The sequence below is a fragment of the Apodemus sylvaticus genome, chromosome 10 (assembly GCF_947179515.1).
Source record: "Apodemus sylvaticus chromosome 10, mApoSyl1.1, whole genome shotgun sequence".
NCBI lineage: Eukaryota > Metazoa > Chordata > Mammalia > Rodentia > Muridae > Apodemus > Apodemus sylvaticus.
The window spans coordinates 41,766,413-41,792,116 of record NC_067481.1 but is presented as its reverse complement, the minus strand read 5'-3'; the positions used below and the strand labels follow the sequence as shown (position 1 = coordinate 41,792,116).

Sequence of the window (25,704 nt, the reverse complement as noted above, 5' to 3'; positions counted from 1 at the left end):
CAGAAAGCACAGTCCAGGTCTAATTCATCCAGGCTGAACATAAGAACTTCCAGCAGAGCCTTTAAAATACAGAATATTCCAATTCTATTACCAGAAGATCTTTCTCCACTGGAATGAAGAAGTCAGTGTTGGGAGAAGGCACTGCCAAGGAACACACATTAGGGCCACTCTGACCCATATCCTAGGAAATAAAACGTCAAGGCATTCAGTGGAAGGAAAACAGGTGTCCAGGGGTGAGCAATGTGTGAAGAGACTAGGGAAGCTGTTGCAGAGATAATGAGACTGGCCTGGGCGTGGGAAGCTGAGCAGACTTCCACCCAGTGAAGGTAGAGGGAGAGAAAAGGCCACGTGGAGATGAGTTGTGGGTGCAGGAGGGAGGGCATGATAAAGCAAGCCTTCGGGGAGGGGGAACAGTACATTGGAGGTTTGCCCTAAGTTATGACTTGTCCCATGTAGCCCTGCCACCTGAGCCTAGATGTGCAGGCTAGGGAGGCAAGAGGGTGTCACTGTCTGACTAAGCATCGCCTGGCACAGGGGGAACTGTGTTTTGGATAGGGCATGTTGACAATAGGAATTGTGTGGGACCAGAGAGAGGGAGAAGCTAGGGAAGAAATGTGTAGAATAGCCATTCTGAGTCAGCCACAACCCCCACCACCACCACCCAGGTTCCAGAGAGGCAATGTCACATGGTGTCAGCAGAGCTCCCTCCCCTGGCCACAGGGAACTATAAATAACCACACACAAAGGTCTGCCCCTGGCTCAGCCTCAGAGGCTGAAAGGGCATAGAAGCCCTGACTCAGCCCTGCTGCTCAGCCCTCTGTCCCTGAGGAAGGCCACCCCATGGTTCCCTAGCAGCTCAGGGTATGCAGGGATAGCTCACCATTGGCACCATTGGATCTCCTTGGAGAATCTTTCACAGCCTTGTAGATCTCCCCTTTAGTCACACTCTGAATTGGAGCCACACCACAGAGGATCAGGTATAGTTGAAGCCCTGAGGGTATGACAATCAGGAGCTAAGCTCTGGAAAGCTGAGCAGGACCAACCAGGTGGTTTGCTTGGGCCTTGCTTCTCTACCATCCTCTAGGGATGTTTAGGAAGTCCTGCTCCCTCGGTAACACTTTGGTGACTATTGTGGATGCTGTCATGGAACCTGAGGAAGGGCCTCCTGTTTCTATTGCTGTGATAAAACATCATGATGATAAGTAGCTCAAAGAGAAAAGGGTTTATTTCATCTTACAAGCTCACATCACAGTCCATTACTGGGGGGGAGTCAGGGCAGGAAATCAAGGCAGGAACCTGGAGCCAAGACCTAAAGTAGAAGCAATGGAAGAATGCTACTAACTGTCTGGCTCTCCATGACTTGTCCAGTCTACTTTCTTAAAGCACCCAGGTCCACAAGCCTAGGGATTGGCACTGTCCACCGTGAGCTGGCTCCTCCTACATCATCATCAACCATGCAAACATACTACAGGCTTGCCCATGAGCCAGTCTAGCAGGGGTAATTTTTCAGTTTGGGTTCCCTATTCCAAAATGCCTCTTGCTTGAGATGAGTTGACACACTCCCCATGAGGTTGATCTTGTGTTCTCCAAGGAACAGATGTCTTCTACAAGCAACATGAATCCAGACAAAGATGAAGTCTGGCCAGTGATTGCCAGGATCAAACTTTGCCACTCACTGGAGTATAATTTTAGGAAAGTCAGATAGGGGCTAAAGAGATGGCTCAGCAAGTAAGGACACATCCAAGTTGGGTTTTCAGTGCGCACATCAAGTAGCTCGTAATCACCTGTAATCCTAGCTAAAGGATATTGATGCTTTCTTCTGACCTCTGAGGACACACACACACACACACACACACACACTCATACACGGATACAAAGACACACTTGTGGATACACAAATACACAATTATTAAATGTCATATAGCTTCCTCAAGATTAAACTTCCTCACCTGCATTCACTGCCTTCCTTCCACTGTGGCTGTTAAGTCAGGTGGCAGTACACACATCAGTGCTCCCTGTAACTCATGAACACTCAGGAGAAAGCAGACATGCTTAGCTGGCCTCTGGAGATCAGGTATGGCTCCCTTCCACCATAGTCTCATCCTAGAAGGAGCGTCCACCCCCATCCAATCAACCCATCAGGACCTGGTTAGGTCACTTCTATTTAATAGTTTGCCTCCTTCTTCCGTCCTGAGAAGAGAGCTACCCAAGTTTATTGTGTCTTAGAAGCTGTGCTGGACATCCGTGATCTGACTTAATTCAGTGTTCCTACTAACCCGCCACAGACATATGGTGGGATATAAATATGTGTGATTTATTTCTATCTTTTTTTAGAGGCAATGAAGGGATATGGACCCAGCTTCTCTGCCTGCAAAGGTCTCACTCATTCTCCATTATTTTCTGCTTATCTTTTTTATGTCACAAGGCAAGGGAATGCTTTTCTCTGAGCAGGTATAGGCAATATTGTTGTCACCACTTTCCTTTTCCCTTCTCCACATTCCTGGGCAACCCTAGTGCCCTGGATGCAGGCCCTGGGCAGCGGTCCATGGAATTAGAACAGAGACTTGGGGTGTGCCCCTGAAAGCTTCTCTGGCTCTGGGCTGTGGGACAGATGCCCAGGAGGTTGATTTCCACATGTGTGGTCACAGGCAAGGGCACCAGAACCTTGTGCCCACCTGGCTGAGGGAGCCTTCTAAGGCTTGGCACAGCAGGTGAAGCCATTCTTGTGAGTAAGCCAAGGGAGCTCATAATTTCCCCCAGGCCTCAGGATGCCATCAGAAGGCCTCCTTCTGTGTGGCAAGTAATTTCTCCTACAAACCACACTTGTTCACATTTGAAAACAAGCCTGCAGCATAGGCGGTTTATTTCACCCCACAGATAAACCTTTCGTTCACAATCAGGGATAATTGCTCTTTGGGAGATGCTAGGAAATGTCTAGAGACATTTCTGGTAGTTAGAACTTCAGAAAGGGAAGGTCACTGACTAAGGCTGCTTTTAAGAATGCTGCTATGCACAGTACAGCACCCATCACAAAGAACTATCCACATTTAAATTATTTTTTTTAATGTCAAAAATCTGCCAGATAAGAAAACTGATTCTCTCAGGCTAGGGTAAGCTCCCAGGAGCTCATAATTCTCTGATTATGAGACTAGCCACTTCTTCATATTTGCAGTGTGGGAGACCAGTTCATGTAGCCCGAAGGATGGTTGAGAGGGACACGATCGTGCTCCTTCCAGCCTTCAGAGATGAGGCACATCATGCCACTAGATGCCCTATCTGCACAGGCCCCTGCAAAGCTCCCTGAGTAAGGTTGTAGTTGGGCTCAGAGGGGTAGGATTTGTAACTCCTTTGCATTTAGAATTTGGGAACACTAACTCCCTCTGTGGTCTCCTCCCAGGCTCAGACATGCCATCCCTCTTCAAGCACTAAGGGGCCAAATCACCTACAGAATTCCCACCATGCTTCTTTCAGCTCTTCACAGAACTAGTAAGCCAAGTTGCATAGGCTGTGTCTGTCTGAGAGGTTGGGTGAGGGGGACGGGAGAAGAGAGAGGAATGTGAGAGCAGCCATGGCAGAGATGAAGCAGGAAAAGACAGCGCCACCTGGGCCATGGGTGCCAAGGGCACTTATTATGGGACTCTGCTCTGAGTCCACTGAGAAGTTAGAGAAGTCGGTGGATGACATAAGCATTTTCTCAAGGCCAGTGCTCACTATGCACCAAATCAGATAAGCCTCCATTCACTCTGGTCCCAAAATTCCTTAGGTCTAGACTTGGCAGGGAGCAACAGTCATTCCTGGGTCAGGTGCAACTCCTAGGTCTAAAACTCCGTAAGATTCCTGACTCTTTTCCTAGGCATTACCTCCCTGGAGATTCTGCCCATAGCGGTAACTCAATAACCCTGGCAACAAAGTGTCCTACCTAGAACTCAGCATCCTAACAAGTCAGGCAGCTCTGGGCACTCATAAAGCAGCCTTGAGAGACAGGCAACTGTGAAGTTTGAAGCTCAGAGTCCCAGAATTCAAGGTTTAACAGAGCTCTATAGCAACAGAGGATACATTGCTCAAAGTTGAGGTTCTTCTTTGACAGGGATGTTAGAAAACCCTTGGTTCGTGATTCCAAGGACAGAACCTCACAATTGCTCTGAGTTTGACCCAGAAAATTTCAGCCAGTCATCACCTGACTAACCATCCCAAGAACTGCATAGTCTTCTGCCTATGGCCAGTCACTCTATGCAGGCCTTCCCTCTATGCTGTCTGGGTTTCTGGATGCAGGAATATGACAGGCACAGAAGATGAGTTTGGGAGAGTTGAGAACCAGGTTTAAGAGGAAGCATCATTGTGAAAAACATTAGTCATCCCTCTGTGCTGTAAAGTACTAGAAATTACTCTTCCTGTATTACTAATTGTAGCTGTTAACCAACATCTCCCTAGCCTTCCTTGTTTCTCATCTCTTCAGTCTCTGGTAGCTATGATTCCAATCTCTACTATGAGATCAACAGTTTTATGTTCTACATGTGGGTGCAATACTGGATATTTGTCTTTCTGTGTAGTCTATTTTACAGTTTGCCATGTGATTCCAACACACAGCCAAGGCTGGATATTCCAGATGAAAAGCTTCCCTCCATACCTTAATTCTCTTAGTGGATGATGGTGGAAGTACTTTCCTACCTGAAGTACTGTCTACATTCTACAGGAACTGACACCATTGTTTCAACCCCACAAAAATATAACTAAGAGGTAGGAGATGAGGAGATGCAAATTTTAAAAAACAGGTACTCTTTTTACATAACGATAATTATTACATTATTAACAAGACACGAATTGCACCTTTGCAACATCTTCTTACCTCAGCTATCCTCAAGAAAGAAGGCATCAACTACTACTTCAATTAAAGTAAATTGTGGCTGTGTCATAGAGCTCTCTGAAGCTCCCTGCTGCCTTTGACACTCATTCAACCAAGTGTCCCTCACTGTCTGTCTCTGTCTAACCCTGCAGAGTCTCTTTGGCATCTTCTCTCCCCACATACACATTCTGTACACCCTGAGCCAACTGGTCTCATGGCTTCACTGATACCTGTCCCTGGCTCTGAGATGCCTTGACCCTCCTTTTACTCATTAAAACCCCACCCATTAAAATTCAGGCTTATCACTTAAGAGCACATGCTGCTCTTGTAGAGAATCCAAATTATGATCCCAGCACCCATGTCAAGCATCTCACAACTGCCTGTGACTTCAGCTCTAAGTGATCAGATGCCATCTCCTGGCTTCTTTGAGCACTGGACACACACACACACACACACATTTAAAATTAAAGTGAGATTTCAAATTCCACTCCTCTTGAGAGCTAAACTAAGATGTCATTTTTGCCTCTCCATCATTCTAATACTCCCATTTGGCATGGGTGACTCCCATCCTGCCAAATTCTAAGCATGTATCAGACAACTTCTACACATTATCTCTGATGAAATATTTGGTTAGATATCCACAATCCACATTCCTCTGAAAGTATGAGATACCACCAAGGATATGGGATAAGCCTTACCCATCGTGGATAAATCGGGTCCTCAAATGAAGAAAATGCACAAGCAAAACACCAAATGAATGCAGCAGGCTGAGAGTATTCACTGTAGATGTGCTTGCTCCCCAACAATGGCGACTTGGGCCAGAATGTGCCATTTGGTTGACAGGCCACTTCGCTTGCAAATAGACTGCGTTTTATTTTTTCAAGGGAAGCAATGTTAACTCCATCCATGGACAGAATCATTAGCCATAGCTAATGTTAATTCTGTGGTTTCCATTAGTGACCATGTGCAGGCAGGTTAGAGGCAGGTGTGTACAGGAGATTCCATTTGCAGGGGGCTATCAAGCACGGAATGCAAAGAAGAGACACAGTGTTGAGCTGAGGGACCCTGGGGTACGGTGGTGCCTATTCTCACTGGGTGGCTTCCTCAATGCAACTCCTGTGTGAATAACAGCCTGCTTTGCTCCTACCCGAGTCCGTTCGGATATATTAGTAAAACATTGCACACTATGTGACTTTAAAATGACAGAAATTCATTCCCATAGTTCTGAAAGCTAAGAAGTCTAAGATCAAAGTGTCAGCAGAGTCACTGCTTCATGGGAGCCTATTTTCTGATTCACAGACTGTGCTTTCTAGCTGCATCCCTAAGTGAAGAGTCAGGGGTCTCTCTTGGGTCTCTTAAAAGGGCACTTATCCTAATCCCCAGAGCCCCATCACCAGGATTAATTATCTTTCAAAGACGCTGCCTCCTAATACCACTATCACCTGGAATTAGTGTCTTACCACATGAATCTGGAAAGGACTCAAATGTGTAGATCCTCTTTGCATGAGAAATACTCCCACCTAGACTAAAAACCAGTGAGCTACTAAATTATCTAATTATCAGGAAAACCCAGGCCGGGGGCAATAGAGTGTGATACTGTTCAGTTGTCTCTGGTCCTCCACTAGGTAAAGTTCTTCACCCAGACAGACAAAATGCCCAGACAGACAAAATGGATGGGCAGACTAGGCAATTCCTCTTATCCTCTGTACCTAAGTCCTGAGAAATGAGAAGAGGGATAGCTATCACCCACTAGTCCCTGGGAAGACACAGACCTATGCTCCCAAACACATATGCAAAGTGCTTTGAACCCTGCCAACTTGTAGCAAAGGTTCGATAAGTCACTCCCACTCACTGTCATTCACCCAAGTAGTTGTGTTAGAATTCACAAGGGAGAGCATCCTTTGCCACTTGGCTCTTCTGTCCCTTCCAAGGAAGTTTGCTGAATGAGTCCACTAGGGACTCCAAAAAGTAACACAAGCATTGCACCATATCATGGAAAGACACTTGGAAGTAAGAGGACAGCAAGGGACAAGTTAAATTAGGATCTTTGGGACAAGAAGAAGCGTGAGGGCCTGAGTTTGATTCCTGGTCCCCAAATGGTGAAAAGAAAGAACTAATTCCTTCAAGTTGTACTCTGACCTACATGTGTGCATCATTGTGCCCCCTCTCTCTAGTATATATATATATATATATAGATATAGATATATATATATAGATAGATAGATAGATAGAGATAGATAGATAGATAGATATAGATATAGATATAGATATAGATATAGATATAGATATAGATATAGATATAGATATAGATATAGATATAGATATACATGCATACACATACACACACAAAACATAGTTTAATTTTATAAAATTAAAATCAGAATCTTTATAGTTGACAAAGTTAACACTTCCAAATCTGTCTTGGGCCATATGATCAGTGTGGACCCAGCTGTGATTCACCACCCCTACTGCCTTATCTTTTACAACCAGGCTAGGTACCTAAGAAATAGACACACAGTGAGACAAAAAGCCCAACTTTGGGATAGCATGGACTCTGTGGTTGCCATGGCTACAGCAGAGAAGAGTCCTAATGATCTCCTCTCTCTCTCTCCTGCCACCCACACTCACTCTCCATACACTGCTCAACTCCCTCTGGTGCAAACCTTCCCCCTTCTCCTGTGCCTTTCTGGGAAGCAATGGCTGCTCCAAGCCCAGCAACCCTGTCCCCATAGAAATGGGTACATACACAAGTAGAGGGTTTCTTATGCTTCATGGAGAAACTATGATTGATCTAGTTAATGAAGGAAAGCTCTCCCTCAGGAAAGTGTCAGCTAATGAACTTGGGAAGGACAGAATCGGAAACCTCTATTTTGTAATCCCCAATGCAAGCGTTGACTCCAGTTCCCAATATCAGAACATATGGACCAAGAACAGGAAGTCACAACACCATCTCCTGATGCAGAGCTGGTATGAGGATGTGAGATGGGGAAATGAGTGCAGAGCTGTCACTTGTTTAGTCACGGGATCAAAACTTGCACACCTAGGACTGGGACAGCCCCGAGGGACAATATTCCTGTCTGGTGGGGCCACAAGTTTATAGTTTTATTTGAGGTCTTCCGTTGTAATAAACATTCAATTGAATTGAGTTGAGTTCTTAAACTAACTCCGACTTTGGAATTAAATTTGGAAGAAAAGGGAGGAGCAGGGCAAGTGACACACTAAGGAAAAATCAGGCAGACTCGGAGTGTGGCATAACTGGATATGAGAACTAATCTCAAAGAGAGCATCATTCAGAGCAATGAAGACGTAAACAATTCAGGGTGTGCTAACTGATGGCCAGCCAAGTAAAAGGTACTTCTGCCTTTGAATAGAATAATAGTTAGCATTCAAAGGCAGTAAGATATTGACATAAACTACGACACAAAGAAACCTGGTAAGCATTCCGCTGGATGGGAAATGTTTGTTGCAAAATATCACATGTTGTAAAACTTCCTCTATAAATCATCTCTGAAACAGATGCATCTACAGAGACAGAAAATAGATTAATATTTACCTGGGGCAGAAAGATCTGTCTGTAGGAAATTGAGGAAGTAAAGTGATTGTTGATGGATCTAGGGTCTCTTGGATGGAGAGAGTCCCTAAAGTTCACAACTTTACGAAGACTCTACTGTCTGGATACATACATATTTTATATCAGTGAGAATTACATACTCTAATGTGGCATGAGAATTGTATCTCACTCAATAATGCTATTGCAAATCTCTCTCTCCCCCTCTGCTCCTCTCTCCCCTCTCCTCCCTCTCTCTCTCTCCTCTCCTCTCTCTCTCTCTCTCCTCTCCTCTTCTCTCTCTCCTCTCCTCTTCTCTCTCTCTCTCTCTCTCTCTCTCTCTCTCTCTCTGAAGTTGAAGGTGAAAATTTTGCATAACAGAGAAAGGACAACCACTTGCAACATATGAAATCTTGACTCTCTCTCAAATGGATATTGGATTTTAGAAGTTCCAGAAGCTGTGTAAATATTGTGGAAACAATTACAGCAGGCATTAAAGTAGCAAGCACACCTGTGGAGAGGCTGGAGTGGTCAGAACAGAAACAAGACCCTGGAGATGGGCTTTGCAAGTAGATTCACAGTCCAGTGGACCACAGCTATGGAGTCCACTCAAAAGAACTAAGTGAGGAATGGGGTCGTCAGAGGGTCGAGGGTCACAGTGTCTTACTACTAGAGCAGGGAGGGACCAACACAGAGAGGAGAGAAGGAGTGAAGAGCCCTGTGGTGTGATGCTGGAATTGGATAATTCCCTATAAGCCAAGCTTTAGGACCTAGATGTCAATGAAGATGTGAATGTCCAAATATGTGAATGTCCTAATTTTGCCACCTGGACCAGAGGAGCAGGAAGCCCCTAAATGGCCATGAGCACAGCTGGCTCCCAGATCCTAGTTCTAAATAGCATCCTTCTGACCAGAGCCTGAGTTCACTGAAGACAATGCCTGATCACAGACTGAAGAATAAAAAGGATAAACACAGAGCATCGACTGGGCCAGAAACTTGATGTTCAAAATAGCAGAAGGGCACAGAGGTCAGTGGGAAAGGCTTTCCAAATATGGGGAAATGTGTTTCCAAAAAAATAATTATGTAAATAGAGTACATCTGTGAATAGAGCAGAAGTCAGCCTACGAATCTACACTAATATGAAGAAATGAACATAAAGAGAAAAGTGCTTTTATTTCAGAAAGCTAACTAATAAACACACACTGGATGGTTGGATCAGAAAGCCATCATCTGGCAGGGATCATTGCAATAATTCAGGCAAGAAGAATTGATGAATGATGACCAGGGGATGAAAGGGAAAGAATTGAGTTCTACATGTCTCAGAGCATCTCCTGGGACATCTTGTCTGCATCAAAAGTTCATGCTACCAGGCTTGGGACAATTTGAAAGTATGTGACCCCAGATAGGATGCAAAAGAATTCAGTGTCATCACCCTGAAATCTCAGCCCCAGCTGAGAGGCTGTGGGGGATGCTTGGTGCTAAAACTGTGTGAGACAGTTAGCTTCACCTTCTAGCACTACAAAAGAATAAAATCAAATGAACTCTTAACCCAGGTCTAAGCCAGAGGAAACATTGAAGAAACCCAAGCTGAAGATCATGATACAAAAACCAGTGACTCTGAATTGCAAAACATGTTAAGGTCATGTTTCCACAATGATACAGGAAAGGCACTTGACAGCTGGCTATTATGAGGGACCCAGATTGGGACGCTTTAGGCATGAAGAGCTTGATTGAACCACCACTGAGACTTCTGGGTAAAAGACACACAGGAGTTCTTTATGGGAGTTTTGCAATGTTTATAATCGCAATTGTTACAGGAGTTTGAAAAGGAAGAAAATACAAGGAGAAAAATAAATGTAATTGTCTCCTCTTGAGAGTTTTAGAGTTTGGACTGCTGTGTTCCTCTGGACCTTCTAAAGTTTTTGGTTACTTGGTGTAAATCCATATATTTGTTTACTGCTCAGCTCCCTCACTCGGTGAGGAGCCCCTGGAATTCCTGCACAGGGTATTATTCATTTCAGATTCTCCAGAGCCTAGAACATTCAGTAGGTGCTTGCTCAGCCAATGAATCAACAAGTCAGACTTCTTAAATCAGCTGGGAGATCCCATGTACATACTGACTGTTGCTTCTTTTTCCACAGATAAAGCTAGAATGTTCCCCCTCTGAAAACCAGAGATTACATCTGCCCTGTAGTAGCAGACCTATGCCCTAAAGAATCCTGCTGTCTGCACTCTAAAGGAGTGAACTTCTTGCCTCTTTGCCGTGTGGAGAACAATGGCCCTGGTTGTTTAATTCCTGCCCACTGTGGCAGCCTTGACTGCTCCGCTCTCACTTCTGATTCATGTGAATGTCACTTGACTCCCAGAGGTCTGCAGCCATAATTCAATATTTTGTTAATGGCCACTTAAGATGTCCCTGAAATAGCTAACAGGCCCAGGGGACAGAAGGTGTTCTTCTAGAAAAATCATTCTGCCGGGAAGGCAGAATCAGCCTTGGCCCAAACATTGGAAGACACAGCTGCTTGTTACCTTTGAAGCTGTATCTCTTCCATCAGCAGTCTGTCACCCTTTCTGAGAAAAGAGGGGGTGGGCATCACTCAGGACCATGAGGGAGAACGTGAGAACTTGGGAATTTTGTGTGTGATGACTAGTAGGAGTCAACGTGACAGAACCCAGAATTACTTGGGAGACAGGCAATGCCTGTGACCTATGGGAGTTATCTTGATTGCCCACTGTGGGAGGCAGCACTCCCTGGCTGGGATCTTGACTGTACAAACAGAGAAAGAGAAGTGAGCAGTGGTATTCATGACTGTGGATGTCACACTTCAGGAGGCAGCTGCCTTGACTGCCCCGCCATGATGGACTGTACTTTGAACTGTGAGCCAAAATAGGCTCTACCTCCTGTAAGCAGCTTTTGTCAGAATATTTCATCACAGCATTACAAAAGAAAGTAAAGCAGTACAAGTGCTAGATTCCCTACTGAGCCATTTCTGTTCCAAAGAGAGGAGCTTCAATCACCACAGCCAGGAGCAGGAGGAGACCATAAGAGAACAAGGGCAAAGAATCCCAAGAGAAACCCTCTGGATAAAAAGTAAAAATAAAATAAAACAAAGAAGAGTCAGAAATGTACAGCTCCATATTAGAAGGCAGAGTCTTTGTGTAGGTGGAGATGGTGAGCCGGGAAAGAACAAGAAGAAACTCCTGCAGGTTGAGACCAATTACGCTACAGCGTTCATATTGTTCCATTCTCACAAACTCTAATTAAATCACTTGCTCAAGTTCACCCTCGTAATACGCAATCGTAGTGTTGAATCCTAAAGTTATCCAAATATTTTTATCAACTGTTAGTGTCGCTCTAGGGCCTCTCTACCACCTGCAAATATGACCGCTTGAACACACTAGGACTGGACATTTAAAATCAAGTCACTGACAGAGAGGCAGAGGAAGTGCTTGGTCTCTCCCTGTGCATTTCTGGATAGGAGAGATCAAAAGCCCACACAGAGAACAGGGCAGATGGAAGGTCAGAAGCAACCTAGGCCCGTGCCCAGCTCCCAGAACTCTGGTGCTTGTGAAGTGCAAAAATTACAGCTCCAAGATTCAGTTCCCTTCTTGCCCTGAAAGGGGGAAATGCAATCTACAGAGTGCACTCACAGCTCCCAGCTGTGTTCCTGGTGACAACAGCTGCACAAAAGAGGCCATGCCATCCACCTCGGGCGACCCACACACTCATCAGAGGAAAGGCCTGGTGTGGCCACTTTCTGAAGCAGTGTTTTCTCATGGTGCATGTGGTTCTTTTTCTAAGGCTGGAGCTGGAGCCAGAGGGTTGTAATGGAAAGCTGGGAGGCTATCCCAAACCTCTCACGGGGTCTCAGCCACATGAGGCTGCCTCAGTCTCCTCCATTAACCTAACAAGGAGCCCAGGTGCTATAAGAACCAGAGGGCTCTGTCGGTGACTGAGCTCCACAGCTGGACACCCCTCAAACTCAGTTCCTTTCCTGGGCTTCAGTTCCAGCTGCGTCCAATGCCAGATGCCAAGACAGGAGATACACTAAAAAGTAGAGCAAAGTAAGCCTAAATTTTAACCCCTTAAGCTCTGGCTTAGAAACCTGCTGGTGCGTGGTCTTCCTTCATTGGCCTCAATGCTGTACAGGAAGCCAGGAAACACAGTGCCTTGCCAGAGGAAGCTCAAAAGCAATCCTCAAACATGAACTCTAATCTTCAAGGCTTCTTTCTATCTGAGAGACCTTATCCCTGTCACTAAAACTGTATTAAACTATGAAACACACAACACTATGAGACACAACACTGCATCTTCCATTGCCAGGAGGACTAAATAGCATTTCATGAGGCATGGATTCCTTAAACTTCAGTCCTGTCACAATTTTTGCACAAGTAGGAATATATAGGCATGCAAAATAGGTATGCTAACCAAATATTTACTGATAAATAGTATAAAAATTGGTTTTAAGGCAATTATTTAAAGGCTAGACAGATGCCCTGGTAGTTAAGAGCAATGGCTGCTCTTCTAGAGGATTCAGGTTCAACATTCACAGGGCCTTGCACAAACATCTCTAGGTTCATTCCCAGAGGATGTCACCCCTTCTTCCCTCCATGATCACTATAGGCATGTGTCACACAAACATACATTCAGGCAAACACTCATAAACAGAAAAATAGAATATTAATTTCTTAATTAATATGCATATAAATTTCCATTTTAAAGAACAAATGCAAATGTTCATATTAATGATATGGGTGCATTTGTTTATTTTTACAGATAGAATTAAATCTTGGCTGAATATTTGATATTGGGTCACAGAGCATTATCAATATTTTTCAGAGATGATAGATGATATGATTTTATAATCATCAACATGGAGAATACTGCTTTGCTTGAATGTATAGTAAAATGTGGCATAAGTTTAAAGTCATTTCAGAAGTTGTTTCAAATCATGTCCTAATCCAGAGCCAAAATTCATTTAATTGTGTTTCTTCATGAAACCTGTGTCAGCAACTCAAAACAGAAAATTGTAACATCAAACATGAGCATTGTTACACAAAGGAATCCAAAGAGAAACAAATTTGACACTTAACATGTTGAGGAATGATGAGGGGAAAATACTAAGTCATTGTTTTCTATGATGAAACCACCAGGCTTTTGTAAACATGTATAGTTCAAAGTAGCCTGGTGTGGAATCCAAGCAGAGTGGATCCGGCAGTGCTCACTGTCCAATGCACAACATGATGTCAAATGCACTGCACCAGAGCTGCAGTGACGCTATGCCATGCAACACTGCTCAGCACTGCCAGAAACACTCCAGTTTCATCACACATTTGACTGCAAATTAACTTTCTGTCATTGGCTGTTCAGAAACTTTTATGGCTGCCCAATTATCCATGATACTCACATGCAAACTCATGACCCATGGTTTTAGACATTGGGGACTGGGCAAACTGGGAAGTTTATGGCTTAGACACCATTATTGGTTTAAGGTGCTAAGAACATCCTCAGCTATAGGAGCTGGGAAGGAGGCTAGACTGACAAGCAAAATCCCCTACCCAGCAGCACTGGTAACAGATAACCAAGCTAGGGCATTTCAGAGGGTCTTTCAGAGCATCAGGGATCTGGAGCAAGACTATGAAAATCCCACTTACACTCATTTCTATCTGAGTACAAGACAGGAGTTTTAAGCTTCATTTCTTCCCTCACTAAACAAACAGATCTGAGCTCTGTATTTCACGAGGCTGTTGGGAAAACTCGATGAGCTTTTTTCCATGTAAACTGTGGACAAAAGTGTCTGGGATGCTCAGAGAATACTAGCATTCACTTGTGTATTTTATAAACTACACAGTGCGGGACCACTGGAAGAAATTCAGTTTGGATATGGTCTAAGAATATACATGAGCCTGTGCTTAACCACAGTAGTAGCTAGGTGCTTGGCTTGTTCACAGCCTTACCCCCAAGCTCTCTTGAGCACTCCTAATACTACATTGTCAATATAGATTTAAAAACAAATCCTTCTGTCCCTGGATCACCTGTCACTATCACCCACTAAGCTCAGGAATAATAAATTGAACAGCATTAGGGCTGGGGATGTGGCTCAGGTGGTAGAAAGCTGTCCTAGCATGCAGAATACCCTGGGCTCCATCCCTAGCACCTTGTACACTGGGTTTGGTGACCCATGCTGTTAATCCCAGCACGTATAGGTAGTGGCAGGAAGGTGATGAGCTCAAGATCATATTCAGCGACATAGGAAATTGGAGCAGATCTAGGCTACGTGAGACCCTGGCCCAAAGCAAAATTAATCAGTAGAGCAGATATTCAGTTCCTGGCCAATATGAGCCTTATACTTATTTCATGTGGTCACTGTGAACATGCCTGTGAAACATCAGTATTGAGATGCTATTATTTAATAAATGAGGAAACAGAAACCTGGAAGGGCTAAGTGATTCACACAAACTCATGCCCATTTGAACATGTCTGGCTCTGGCCACTGTTAATGTGTCTAGAGGCTACAATGCTCTCTTTGTATTATTGTCTCAGATCCCAGAGCCCTAGAGCCCTCTAATGTTTACGGTGCTTCCTCGTTCTGGGTATCCCTTAGTTGTCTGTCACCAGTGCTCCTGGTCTGAGTATTCTCCCTAGCCTCCTTCACAGATTCTATTGCTGAGGATGTTCCTAGCATCCTAAACCTCAGGATTGTGTCTAAGCCATAAGCTTCCCAGTCTTCCCAGGCCTCAATGTGGAACTAGACCATGCTCAAACACAACCTAAGGCTGTCTCTGTAGGCTTGAAGCTAGCTTCCAGAATATATGATGAACTCCAGGATCTATTGAACTCCTCTCAATAAGCCATGCACACACATCTTGAAATGGCCAGACCATTAATCACCACTACAATGGCTGGTTTCCAGCATCCTACTCTTCCCGTGTTCTTCCTGGATCTACTCTTTTATCTCTAAAGGCACCATTCTTCTTCCTGGCATCCATCAGAGGCATTTAACTTCAAAGCTTCATGGTATTGGACAGTGGGTGGATCTGTAATCTGAGTTGCTAGTTCCACCCGTCAGCACTTCTTTCCAATGTCCTCCATCAATGGCTTTTAACCCCCAACCTCAACTATCTATTCAGGAAGGAAAAAAAAATCAAACACTCTCTCAGCTGGAAGTAACATCAGAGGTCATTAATCTAACTCTTTATGGGACATTGATCCTCGCCTAGAGGTGATCCCTTAGCTTTGGTTGGACCTAAGGAGCAGACACAGGCAGTGTTAGAGTGCTCTAGACTCCCAGGATAAGCTTTTTCAATCATCTGGCAGCCACCTCCCTGAACTCCCACCCTCTCCCCAGCATTTGAGTTCTGTCCTCTGGCCTCTCTTGGAGAAGGTCCTGCTTCCATTTTCTATGATTGTTTCCTAAGTGTTTGGAGACAGCAATCACACTGCCTTTGAATCACTGGCTTCCCATTTCAGTCTGAACAGTAGGAGCCTTTCATACACTCTTCCATCACTTGTGGTTTCTGTGACATATAAGTAGCATCACTCTGCTCAGCATCCATCCCTTACCACCTCTTGCTTCATAGATGGGCTCAACTCATTGCCAGTATCAAAGGGGGGTAGCTTCCTCCTTGAAGTCAGGTAGAGGAACATTCAAGGAGATATGGCAGGGATGGCTGGGAAGGGCTTTCTTCAGGAACCAAGGGATCTGGAAAATGATAACATAGATGCCAGGGAAGATGTGCACTAGAATGTAAACAGCTTATGGATAGACAGCAGCTGGCAAAACTGAGACATCTCACCTCCTCAGGAAGAACTGTTACCAGGCAAACCACACCCCCCACACACCCAAGAGCATCAAACCAGCAGAGTCTGGAAGAGTAAAGCTCAACCTAAGAGATAATTGTTTGAGTTTTGAAGAATGGCTCTTGGAAATCATCATAGGTCCCAAATTGAAGACATGTCTAGAAAGCCTGGGATTTAAAGCAAGCTTAGTGTAGGCATCTTTGTTTCTAAGCCATACTTGAGACCAGACTCCATCTCGCCAAACAGATGGAGAAGCAAAAAAGTGAGGGAGAGATGAGGCCTTGAGAGGGTGATTTACTGAGAGAGTGCTCTCTGGAAAAGCCCCTGGAGTGTAGAGTGACAGGAGTGGGGAAAGTAAAGGTTCTGCCTAGATGCTCAGCCTGACCCCCAGGAAGCTTGAGTATAAATTGCATCATTGGTCCACATAAAGGCAAGATACCCATGACTGGGCATTTTGGATTCATCACAGGATCCCTGTCGATAGGCTGCCTCGAGGTGGTGGAGAGGCTTCTAACAAGCCACCCAAGACAAGCACAGTGATCTAAGATGTTGTGCCCACAGCAGCTGTCTAGGAAATCTCTGTGGACCACCTTTAACATCTCCCACAGATATTCTTGCTGGTCCATACCTGTAAGACCCAGAGCAGAATCACGCCTGCTGTGCTAATATGAATAGAAACCTTCGGTGGAGAGGGGGTGTCTACAGACAGGCACATGAGGCTCCTTGTTGGGATTCTGAGAGTGAGGTTCTGTGCCTCCATGCTCCCACCGCAGCAGCTCTGTGCATCTGTGCACTTCTGTTACTATTGCATAGGCTTAAATAAAAGCAAACCAATACATAGCTAAGCATACTGGGTTGAAAAGTAGCAACAGCTCTTTCCCCTATTCTCAGTGTAAGTGGAGGTTTTAGTTTTAGTGAAGCAAATGCGGGACAAAGAGCTGTCCTTGAAAACTGTCTAGTTCATCCCATTCATTCTACAGATGGGGAAAACAGGGGCTCACAGAGGCTCATTATCCATCAATGGAAGTCAAATGCATTCTTTCTCTGCTGCATACTCAAGTTGCTGCATTCATTTCAATGACCATTGAGTAAGTCTGCACAGAGTGTGCCTAAAGTGCTAAGAAAGTAATTGCTATAGGAAAAAATACTCTAGTATCAGAGCATGCTGCCTCGGGGGCTTCTGTCTCCTTGAAAAGCCTAACTGCATACATGGGCTTTCCCCAGAAACTTCACATTTACCAAATAATTAATGTGTTGTATATCTGCTTGTTGGCTGCAGCTGCTGTCTGGCAGCCACAAGCCTAGCCCGAAAGTGTTGGTTTGAAGATAAATGCATGTGGAGGTTTAATATATGAAACTTCAAGTGTTCATGAGACACATAGACCACTTGTTTCAGATTATGATAGAGCATAGGTCAGGTGTCCTGGCTGCCCGTGTTTGACATTTCAACCTAACTCCTTCAACCACGAACAGACAAAACTGAGAAAGCACAAAGCCCAACTTGAGCGTCATGTTTTTGGTCCTTTGTAAGGGATGAGAAGTCTGCTACTTTGAAGTGTGAACTGCTTTAGGAAGCACTGCCTCTAGCAGCAAGCATGGTGCTAAAAGCTGAGGAATTGGGTCTTGGATTTAGGATGGTCTTAGTGTGTGTGTGGGGGGGGGGGACGGGGTGTCCCATCACAGCTTCTCTTGTGAAAATTAGGAGCAAACTAGATTCACTGTATAGAAAGTGTTTTAGAGCCCAAGTCTTTATGCAAAGAAATATTTTCTATAGAATCAGAAGACAGGTAAGTTTCTAAGCAAACAAGCTCCCAGCAAGCTTGCATTCTCTCTCTCTCTCTCTCTCTCTCTCTCTCTCTCTCTCTCTCTCTCTCTCTCTCTCTCTCTGTCTATCTCTCTCTCAAATGTTGTGTGCTGTCTGTATGCATGTGTATGTGCATGTATGTGCATTTAGAGGCCCATAGTTGATGTTGGGAGGCTTTCTTAATCTCTCTCTATCATAATCATTGAGTCAGGGTCTCTCAATTGATCCCAGAGCTCATTGATATGGCTAGTCTAGTAGCCAGCTTGCTCTAGAGATCCTCTGTCTCACCTACTGAGTTTTGGAATTCCAAGAATGTCCCCATGCCTATCTGGGTTTTTATGTGGATTCTAGAGATTTGAACTCCTGCCCTCATAGTTACAGAACAAGTTCTTTATCCACTGAGTCAAGATTCCTCTTGGATCAACAGTTCTGGGGGTAAAAGAATTCCCAAGGAAGGAGACAGAGAAATACACATCCACCCAGCAAGTTACTGGGCATTAGCTCAGAGCTGTGCAGCTTTTCTCTCCAAGGAGACAGTATGAGTCATCTTAACAGCTCCCAATTGCAGCCTCACCCCATCAGCACAACAGCACAGATGCAACATGCCCCCCAAAGCCTTACTCCCAGACAGCTCACAGTCTACCAGTCTACAAACCAGAATATGGTAGCCAGAGGCTGGCATCATAAAAATCCTATGACCAGCACAACAAAGATTGGCTCTCCAGACCATGCCAAAGGCTCACAGGTGCTGAGCTTCCTAAGACTATATGAGCTCATCTAATTTACATTACTGCTACATTAGATTGTTTTGACTAAGATGCAGACTGCACAGGTGGCAGAGAATCAGGACCTGTGAGCTGAGGACTGCAGCCTAGGCAGTTGTATAAGGAGTACCAGAATTGGGCCTCACTAAGGATCAGGGGTGGGTTTCGTTCAGGCATGCTGAAATATTTCTCCAGCATATCCTAGCAAGCACAGAAAAAAACAGCAGAACTAAGATAATTTGTACCATGTACATAGATGCGTGATGCCAGCCCAGTAAAGCACAAGTCCATGCAAATTATGTAGCTGAAGGGAGATAGCCTCAAAATACCAAAATGCTACATGTAGTTATATAAGAAAATTATTGAGGTGCAATTTCCATCCCCCCCTGCCCCTCATTTCCCATTTTTCTTCTAGTGACCATGGATTGCTTTTATAACCAGGAAGCATAAGGGCTTCCTGAGGTTGAACAAAATTCCAGGTACATGTTCCAGAAAGGCTGAAAGATGTACATTCTGCTGCATATTAGCCAATCACCTTACATCCATATCTTTAAACGTACTTAACACAGACTCTGAGGACATATTTTGAGAGCTATGTGCTAAGAAGTTCTAGGTCTTCAGAATATGTAGATTAATGAAAATATTGGCGTGGGGGTGGCTGTTGTCACATGTAGCCAAGGCTGGCCTCAAACACAATATATAGTTGAGGATGACCTGGACCTCCCAATTATCCAGCCTCATTCTTAATGTGTATTAGGGTTTTTCCTGAATGTATGTCTATGCACCATTACATGTTTGCCTAGTACCCATGGAGGCCAGAGGAAGGCATCAGACTCCTTGGAACTAGAGTTACAGATGGTAACTGTAACCATCATATAGATGCTGGGAATAGAACCTGGGTCCTTTGGAAGAACAGCCAATGCTCTTAACCACTGAACCATCTCTCCAGTCCTATGTTTGGAATTGTTTAAAGATTTTAACTTAAAGACACAAAGTAAGACAATAGAGACCAGACACTGGGGTGGGAGAGTGGGAAGGCTAAAAATATGCTGATCAAAGGACAAAAAATTTCAGAAGTAAGTGCAAGAGATTTATTGACACTGTGATACAGTTAATAACAATATACCATATATTTGAAAATCAAACAACTGTACATTTCATGTGTTCTTGACATACATACACATAGCTACACAAAAGACAAGCATGCATGGAAATGCATGTATCACAACAATGTTTAAGTACTATAATATATATATTATATATTATATATAATCCATGGTTTAAAACATAAGAACTGAATTAATTTATCTCCAAGATCCTTTTTAGAGGCAACTTTTCATGCTTCCCTCAAAAGGAAAAGCATCATGTCAGATCTGCACAGAAGAAAGGTAAAGTATGTGATGCTTGGAAGACAGAAAGGGAAATTTAGATGGTGGTACTGTGGAGGGACATAGCTTCCATTATCATAAAGCCAAACTTTAAAGGTAAAGTGGCATTGAAAGATACAACAAGCTCAGGCACAAAAGAGAGTAAGAAAGGTCTATGAGCTAGGATGATGGGTAATTTCAGGGAGAGACAGCAAGCACTTACCCAGTGACGTTCTGCTTGTGTTGGCAGGGTTGAGAGACCCACCCTCTACTTGACATAATATTTGCAAAAGCTGTTCTAAGACTAGTCCCAGACTAGCTGGGATAGAGATAGGTTGTGATAGCACAGGCCTGGTCTACTTGGATTATTGCTGTACCATAGGTCCTGCTTGATAGACAGACACAAATATGGCACAGTGGTGCAGAGATTACCCAGCCAATGTTAGGGATTTTAGCAGGATGTGTGTGTGCTTACTCAAGGTGAATTGGAAAGTGTGAAATGCAACATGGAAGTCAAACCAGAGAATAAGGTATGGTAGGGTACCCAGCAAGGAGAGAAGCCCTGAAAACATTGAGAACACAGAGAAGATGGCAGACTCCTTTGCTCTGAAGTTGCAGTCATGGGCTGGAAGATAAGGACGAATGGGGTCCAAAGAAGCAGTCGATAGATGGAGTTTAGTTAGCAGTCCTTCTCAGAGCAAGCTATTCCTCCAGAGGAGTCTTGGGTGTTACTGGTCCCACTTCAGAGATGGGAAAACTGGAGTTATTTGAACTAACACTAGCTTCCCCTACACATATCACACAGAGTTGGAATCCCAGTTCAGATGATTCCTCAAAATCCACATCTTCCAGATGAATACACCTGTGTAGTGAGATGTTCTTAGGCTAGATTAGAGACCGATGTGGCCTTGTCAAAGAGCCCCAAAGACACAACCTTTGTCAGCCTCAACCTCCACTATCTCTATAGTGTTATATGATGTAAGGTAGTAAGATCCATTCAGTGGGGGAAAGAAAGCTGGGTCTTTCCTGAGAAATCTCACATTCAAAGCATAAGAAACTTACAGTGATGGACAAGCTACATGCAAAATTGGCAGGGTCATTCCAGTTCCTGGAGCTGAACACAAGTGAACCCCAGTGTGATTAGGCAAAGGATCAACATAAGGCCCTGCCATATGTTGATCACAAATGACAGGAATTCACCTGGCAGCAGTTGTCAACTCCTGACAGGACCGCTACTTGAAGCAGCTCCCTCTCCAGAGGATCAGTTTTCACTTGGTGCTCCAGGCAAAGACAGTGGTGCTCCCCCCAACCCCCTGCTCACGTCTTTGCAGATTTCCTTATCAATCTGGTCCCTGAACACAGTGGAGGCAGGCAGGACCACAGCAACCCCCCTACACACATGCTCAGAATCTCGTCTCATAGCCACATGGCTGGCAAAGACATAGAGGGCTCCCTCACATAGAATCATGAAAGTTCTTTCTTCCAACAACACCATAGGTGAGGTCGATGTTAGATGAGCGAGTGGCTCACTTAGAAAGCACACAGGAGACAATGAAACAAGGATGTCAAGGACTTCAAACCCATGCCTACCATGTGACCTTGGAGTCAGGCCACAGAATCACAACCCCTATAGACTCCTACCTCATCCCCGTTCTACTCTGGGTCACTAGGGTCAGCTTCTGTGAGTTAGAAGGTCCAGGATCAAATCTTTGTCTCTGGTTTACCAGGGAGGAAAATCACAGAGTTCTCTGAAGCCAGCCTGTTCCTGGGCAAAGGCTCAGAATGTATCTGCATAGGCAGGGAGCGCGCCTGCTTACTCGGCACTCAGCATTCCACACCTGGCTTCCTGGGGACTTTGAGTCTCCGTGAACAGCCTTCGCTCACTCTGCTAGAATCACAGCTCATTCACTAATTAAAGGGTATTACACACTTCGTTGCACAGCAGCTAAGAACCTGGAATAAGGAAGCTTGTGCTACAGCATTCACCCTGGAGATGATGCTCCAGGCTTTATAGGAAAACCAAATCCAGAAAAAGAGCTGTCCACCTGTGACATCCCCCTCCCCCACACGTAAATTCTCTAATAAGTCAGCCATGGTTGCCCAGAGAAAGAAGGTAACCACTGTGTCAAAACCCCAAGCAGGGCTTTAAAGAAAGCCCACTGGAGAGGGATGGCTATCCCAGACAGTGAATGAGAGAAAAGGCTGGGAAACGGGCTTCTCCAACAGTGGCATAGTCTCATTGAGGAAGTGAGAGCACACGAAAAAGCACAAAGGTCCATCAGAGGTTCACTCCTTAGCGTTGGGTCTTGGACATATCTCCTATCGTATTATCCCCAGCAGAGGCTCGGCATGGATGCCCACTGTCACCCATTGATGAAAATTATATTTTTATCACCTACAGTGGTTGTCATTCTGACATCCTGAGCACATAGAAGAGAACACCAAGGGACACCTTCTCCTCAATGCTTCTCTGTGTGATATTACAACACAGAGGGGTCAGTCCAAGGATGGGCATTCAAACAGATGAGTCTAGGACTTGCTAAGATTGGCAGATAGTGTGCACCACTAATTAAAGAATAGACCTTATCTGCAGGCAACTTCAGTATTTCAGATGATCAAAGCCCCAGTTAGGATTTAAAATCAGACTTTTGGCTGCTTGGGATCCTAGCAATTCAAATGATGAAGCAAATATAAATAGGCAGCCTGAATCAACAAGCCTCTACTTCTAAACAGAACTGGGGTATGAGTAGAGCTACCAGTGAGCCACACCATCACGAGGAGGCTTGTGAGGATGCTTAAAGACCCAGCCCAGGGTCTGCTGCCCGGTCCAACATATCTGGGACACCCTGCATTTGTCATCTGTGGGTTCCGTGTGTGTGCAGGCAGATACAGGAAGAGCTGAGTGTACTTTCAAGCTACACAGTGCAGCGATGAATCTGAGCGTTGCCAGGCACTAGAAAGCAAGGGCTGGAACACAGCAATGGTTTCAGGCTCCAAGAACAAGGCATTTCCTCCATCCCTCCCCAAGGCCCCTCAGACATCATTCGTGCATGACGTATTTTAGGACCCTGTTTGCTCCTTTAAGAAGGGCCAGTAGCTTTCTTCTCCAGCTCAGGCGGGCTTCATCTTTAGCAAATGTTGCCATAGGTTTGGCTGTGCTCTTCCTTGGGATGTTATAAAAGGGATAATAATACAAAACAGCTCCCCCAGGAAACAGCTCTAGCACCAGGCTGTGAACAGCAATGCTCCTGGCACTCTGGGCTCTTTCCGAGTGAGATACAGCCAACAGCAAGTGCAAAGGCTGACGGCAGAGACTGGCTGGAGCATAACGAGAACCTCAGAGTGGGAGGCAGGCGGCCCTGAGAGGAGGCGGGGAGGGCTGCACCAGGGGAAAGGGAGGGGACGTCTTAATGAGGCAGAGCCCCCAGACAAGCGCTGACGACACAGTCCAGTTCTCTTGATGACTGCTGCACCTGCCATTCCCAAGTTGTCACTGTATTTTGGATCAGACTCTGAGTCCCAAAAGCTCTCCTCCCCCTGACCCAGGAAGCTATGGGAAAAGCAAACACAGTGGACTGCAGAAGGGTCCCACAGTTCCTGATACCCCAGACTTGCCTGGCAGTGTGGAAGAGCTGGCTGCTGTCTGACCTGTTACACCAAGTTATGCCTAGCAGTCCACTAATTGGGATAAGAACCCTAGCGGCAACAGATCTGCTCCCATCCTTCCCTCTCAGCCCCCTCTGGCAAACTCATCCTGAACGTGAGCCACATCCCCTCCTCTTTACTCAACTCCACACTCCCCCCGAGGCTTTCCAATCCCACAGCTGCTCACCCCCCTCCTCACTCCCTCCTCCCGCACCCACGTTGTGAAGCAATTGTACACAGAGAAAACGAGCCTTCGAGTTTCAAGCTAGAGCGCTCAGACAAGCCAGCCTCGGGGACCACCTCATCACATCTGCCTCTTCTCTGCCCATCCTATAAAGGACCTGACTGCCCTCCCTGCCGTAGCACCATGGACAGTTCCGTGGCTTCACCCTGCCTTCAGGAAGACCAGATGGAGCCTCTGGAGGCTCTTTCCTCTCCGCACAATTCAGGCAAGAAAGGGAAGGAAAGAACCTTCCACACCTCTGCAGCATCACCTGCTCGGTGAGCTCCCATGGACACGGGAGTCATTCAGACTGTCTGGGGCCCCACACCCCCTCCTGTGACAGCTTTAGCTCCAGCCCAGCCCACACGATGCAGAGCCTGATGCCACTTCCGAGCACAGATAGAGAAGAGAGAGAAGAAAGGGAGAGGAAGAAGAGAGAAAGAGAGAAGAGAGGCTGCCATCTCACCTATGACAAGCTGTTCCTGTCACACGGTTCGGACATCAAGCACCCTGGACAATGGATAACCCAGGCCTCTTCCCTCTGACTGGGAGAAAGCCCAACTCAGCACACCTGGTGGAGTGACCCCCAACAGCAAGCCCCCTGTAGCTCTCCAATCTGAAAGGACCACAGTACTCCATCTGACAGGTAACCTCTTCTACAAACAGGTCCAACAACTCGCACACCAGCTATCCTCTTGGCCTTCAGCTGGGTCTCCGCCCTCTCTCCTGCATAGCAGAGATCCCAAGACAAGCAGAAGGCAGCCAGCACACAACTTGTACTGAAGAGTGAGCACAAGAGCAAACTGAAAGCCAAGTACTCACTGTGGTGAAGTCTTGATGCCCACACTCTTGCCCCTTGAACTTGCAGTAGAGCATCATATCCTTCAGGTCATGGCCTACCCGGTGCAGGAACTCCAGCATGCTGAATTGCTTCGGTTTGTAGTGTTTGAAGTTAGCCTTCTGGCGGAGGGCCTCCAGCACCGTGGGGTCCGCCAGATGCGGGTCAGGAATCTGCAGGTTGACATCCAACAGGGCCAGCAGCTCCCCAGCGTGGTACAAGTCATTGGTGGTAAGCCTAGAGAACCGGAAGCCATTGAGGTTGCAGAGGGTCACAGCTGGGAAGACCAGGCTCTGGGCCACTACTTCATCCACCTTGGTAACATGCTGATAAGAGAAATAGTAGGACACTCTCTCTGAGCTCTCCACCAGCAGCAGGCCCAGGGATCCCACGAAGGCCACTGCCCAGAGCACTCGCCGGATGGTCAGCGGCCCATACACGAAGATGTGGCGGATGCCATGGAGAGTGGAGGTATTGGCGAAGATCTGGATGCTGGAAGGTTGCAGGCTGCCCTCACTGGGGCTCTCCTTGAGGTCCATCGGGACCCTGTGCAGTTCTGCAACTGGCTTCAGGTTGATCAAATCTCAGGGAAGAGTTCCCAGTCCTCTGAATTCTGCTTAAACCCTGGCATTCAAGGCAGAGATCTCCAGGCAAGCATCAGGCCAGACACTGGGAGTTTATCCTGAGAGCCTGGCCACACGCTGACAGACAGAGGTGAGTGTTTATATAAAACCCATTCAAACTCTAGCTCCTGATTTTTTCCAGGCGATAAGGAGGGCTGGTTTTATTTAGGGAGACACCAAGGTGATGTGGAAGGGATGTGGGTGGGAAGGGAGCGCTTAGCCAATGGAAATAAAGTCCTCCCCCCTACA

The 25,704-nt window shown here is 45.6% G+C and overlaps 1 protein-coding gene across 1 annotated transcript in view; it reads right to left on the bottom strand.

Moving 5' to 3' along the window:
- The window catches only part of Asic2 (acid sensing ion channel subunit 2), a 1,078,645-nt gene extending 1,053,274 nt beyond the window's left edge, over positions 1 to 25,371 (bottom strand). The window contains exon 1 of the mRNA XM_052197062.1: positions 24,817 to 25,371. Within this exon, the coding sequence (XP_052053022.1) occupies positions 24,817 to 25,371 (555 nt within the window). The remainder of the gene's footprint in view (positions 1 to 24,816) is intronic.
- Between the last annotated feature and the right edge of the window lie 333 nt (positions 25,372 to 25,704).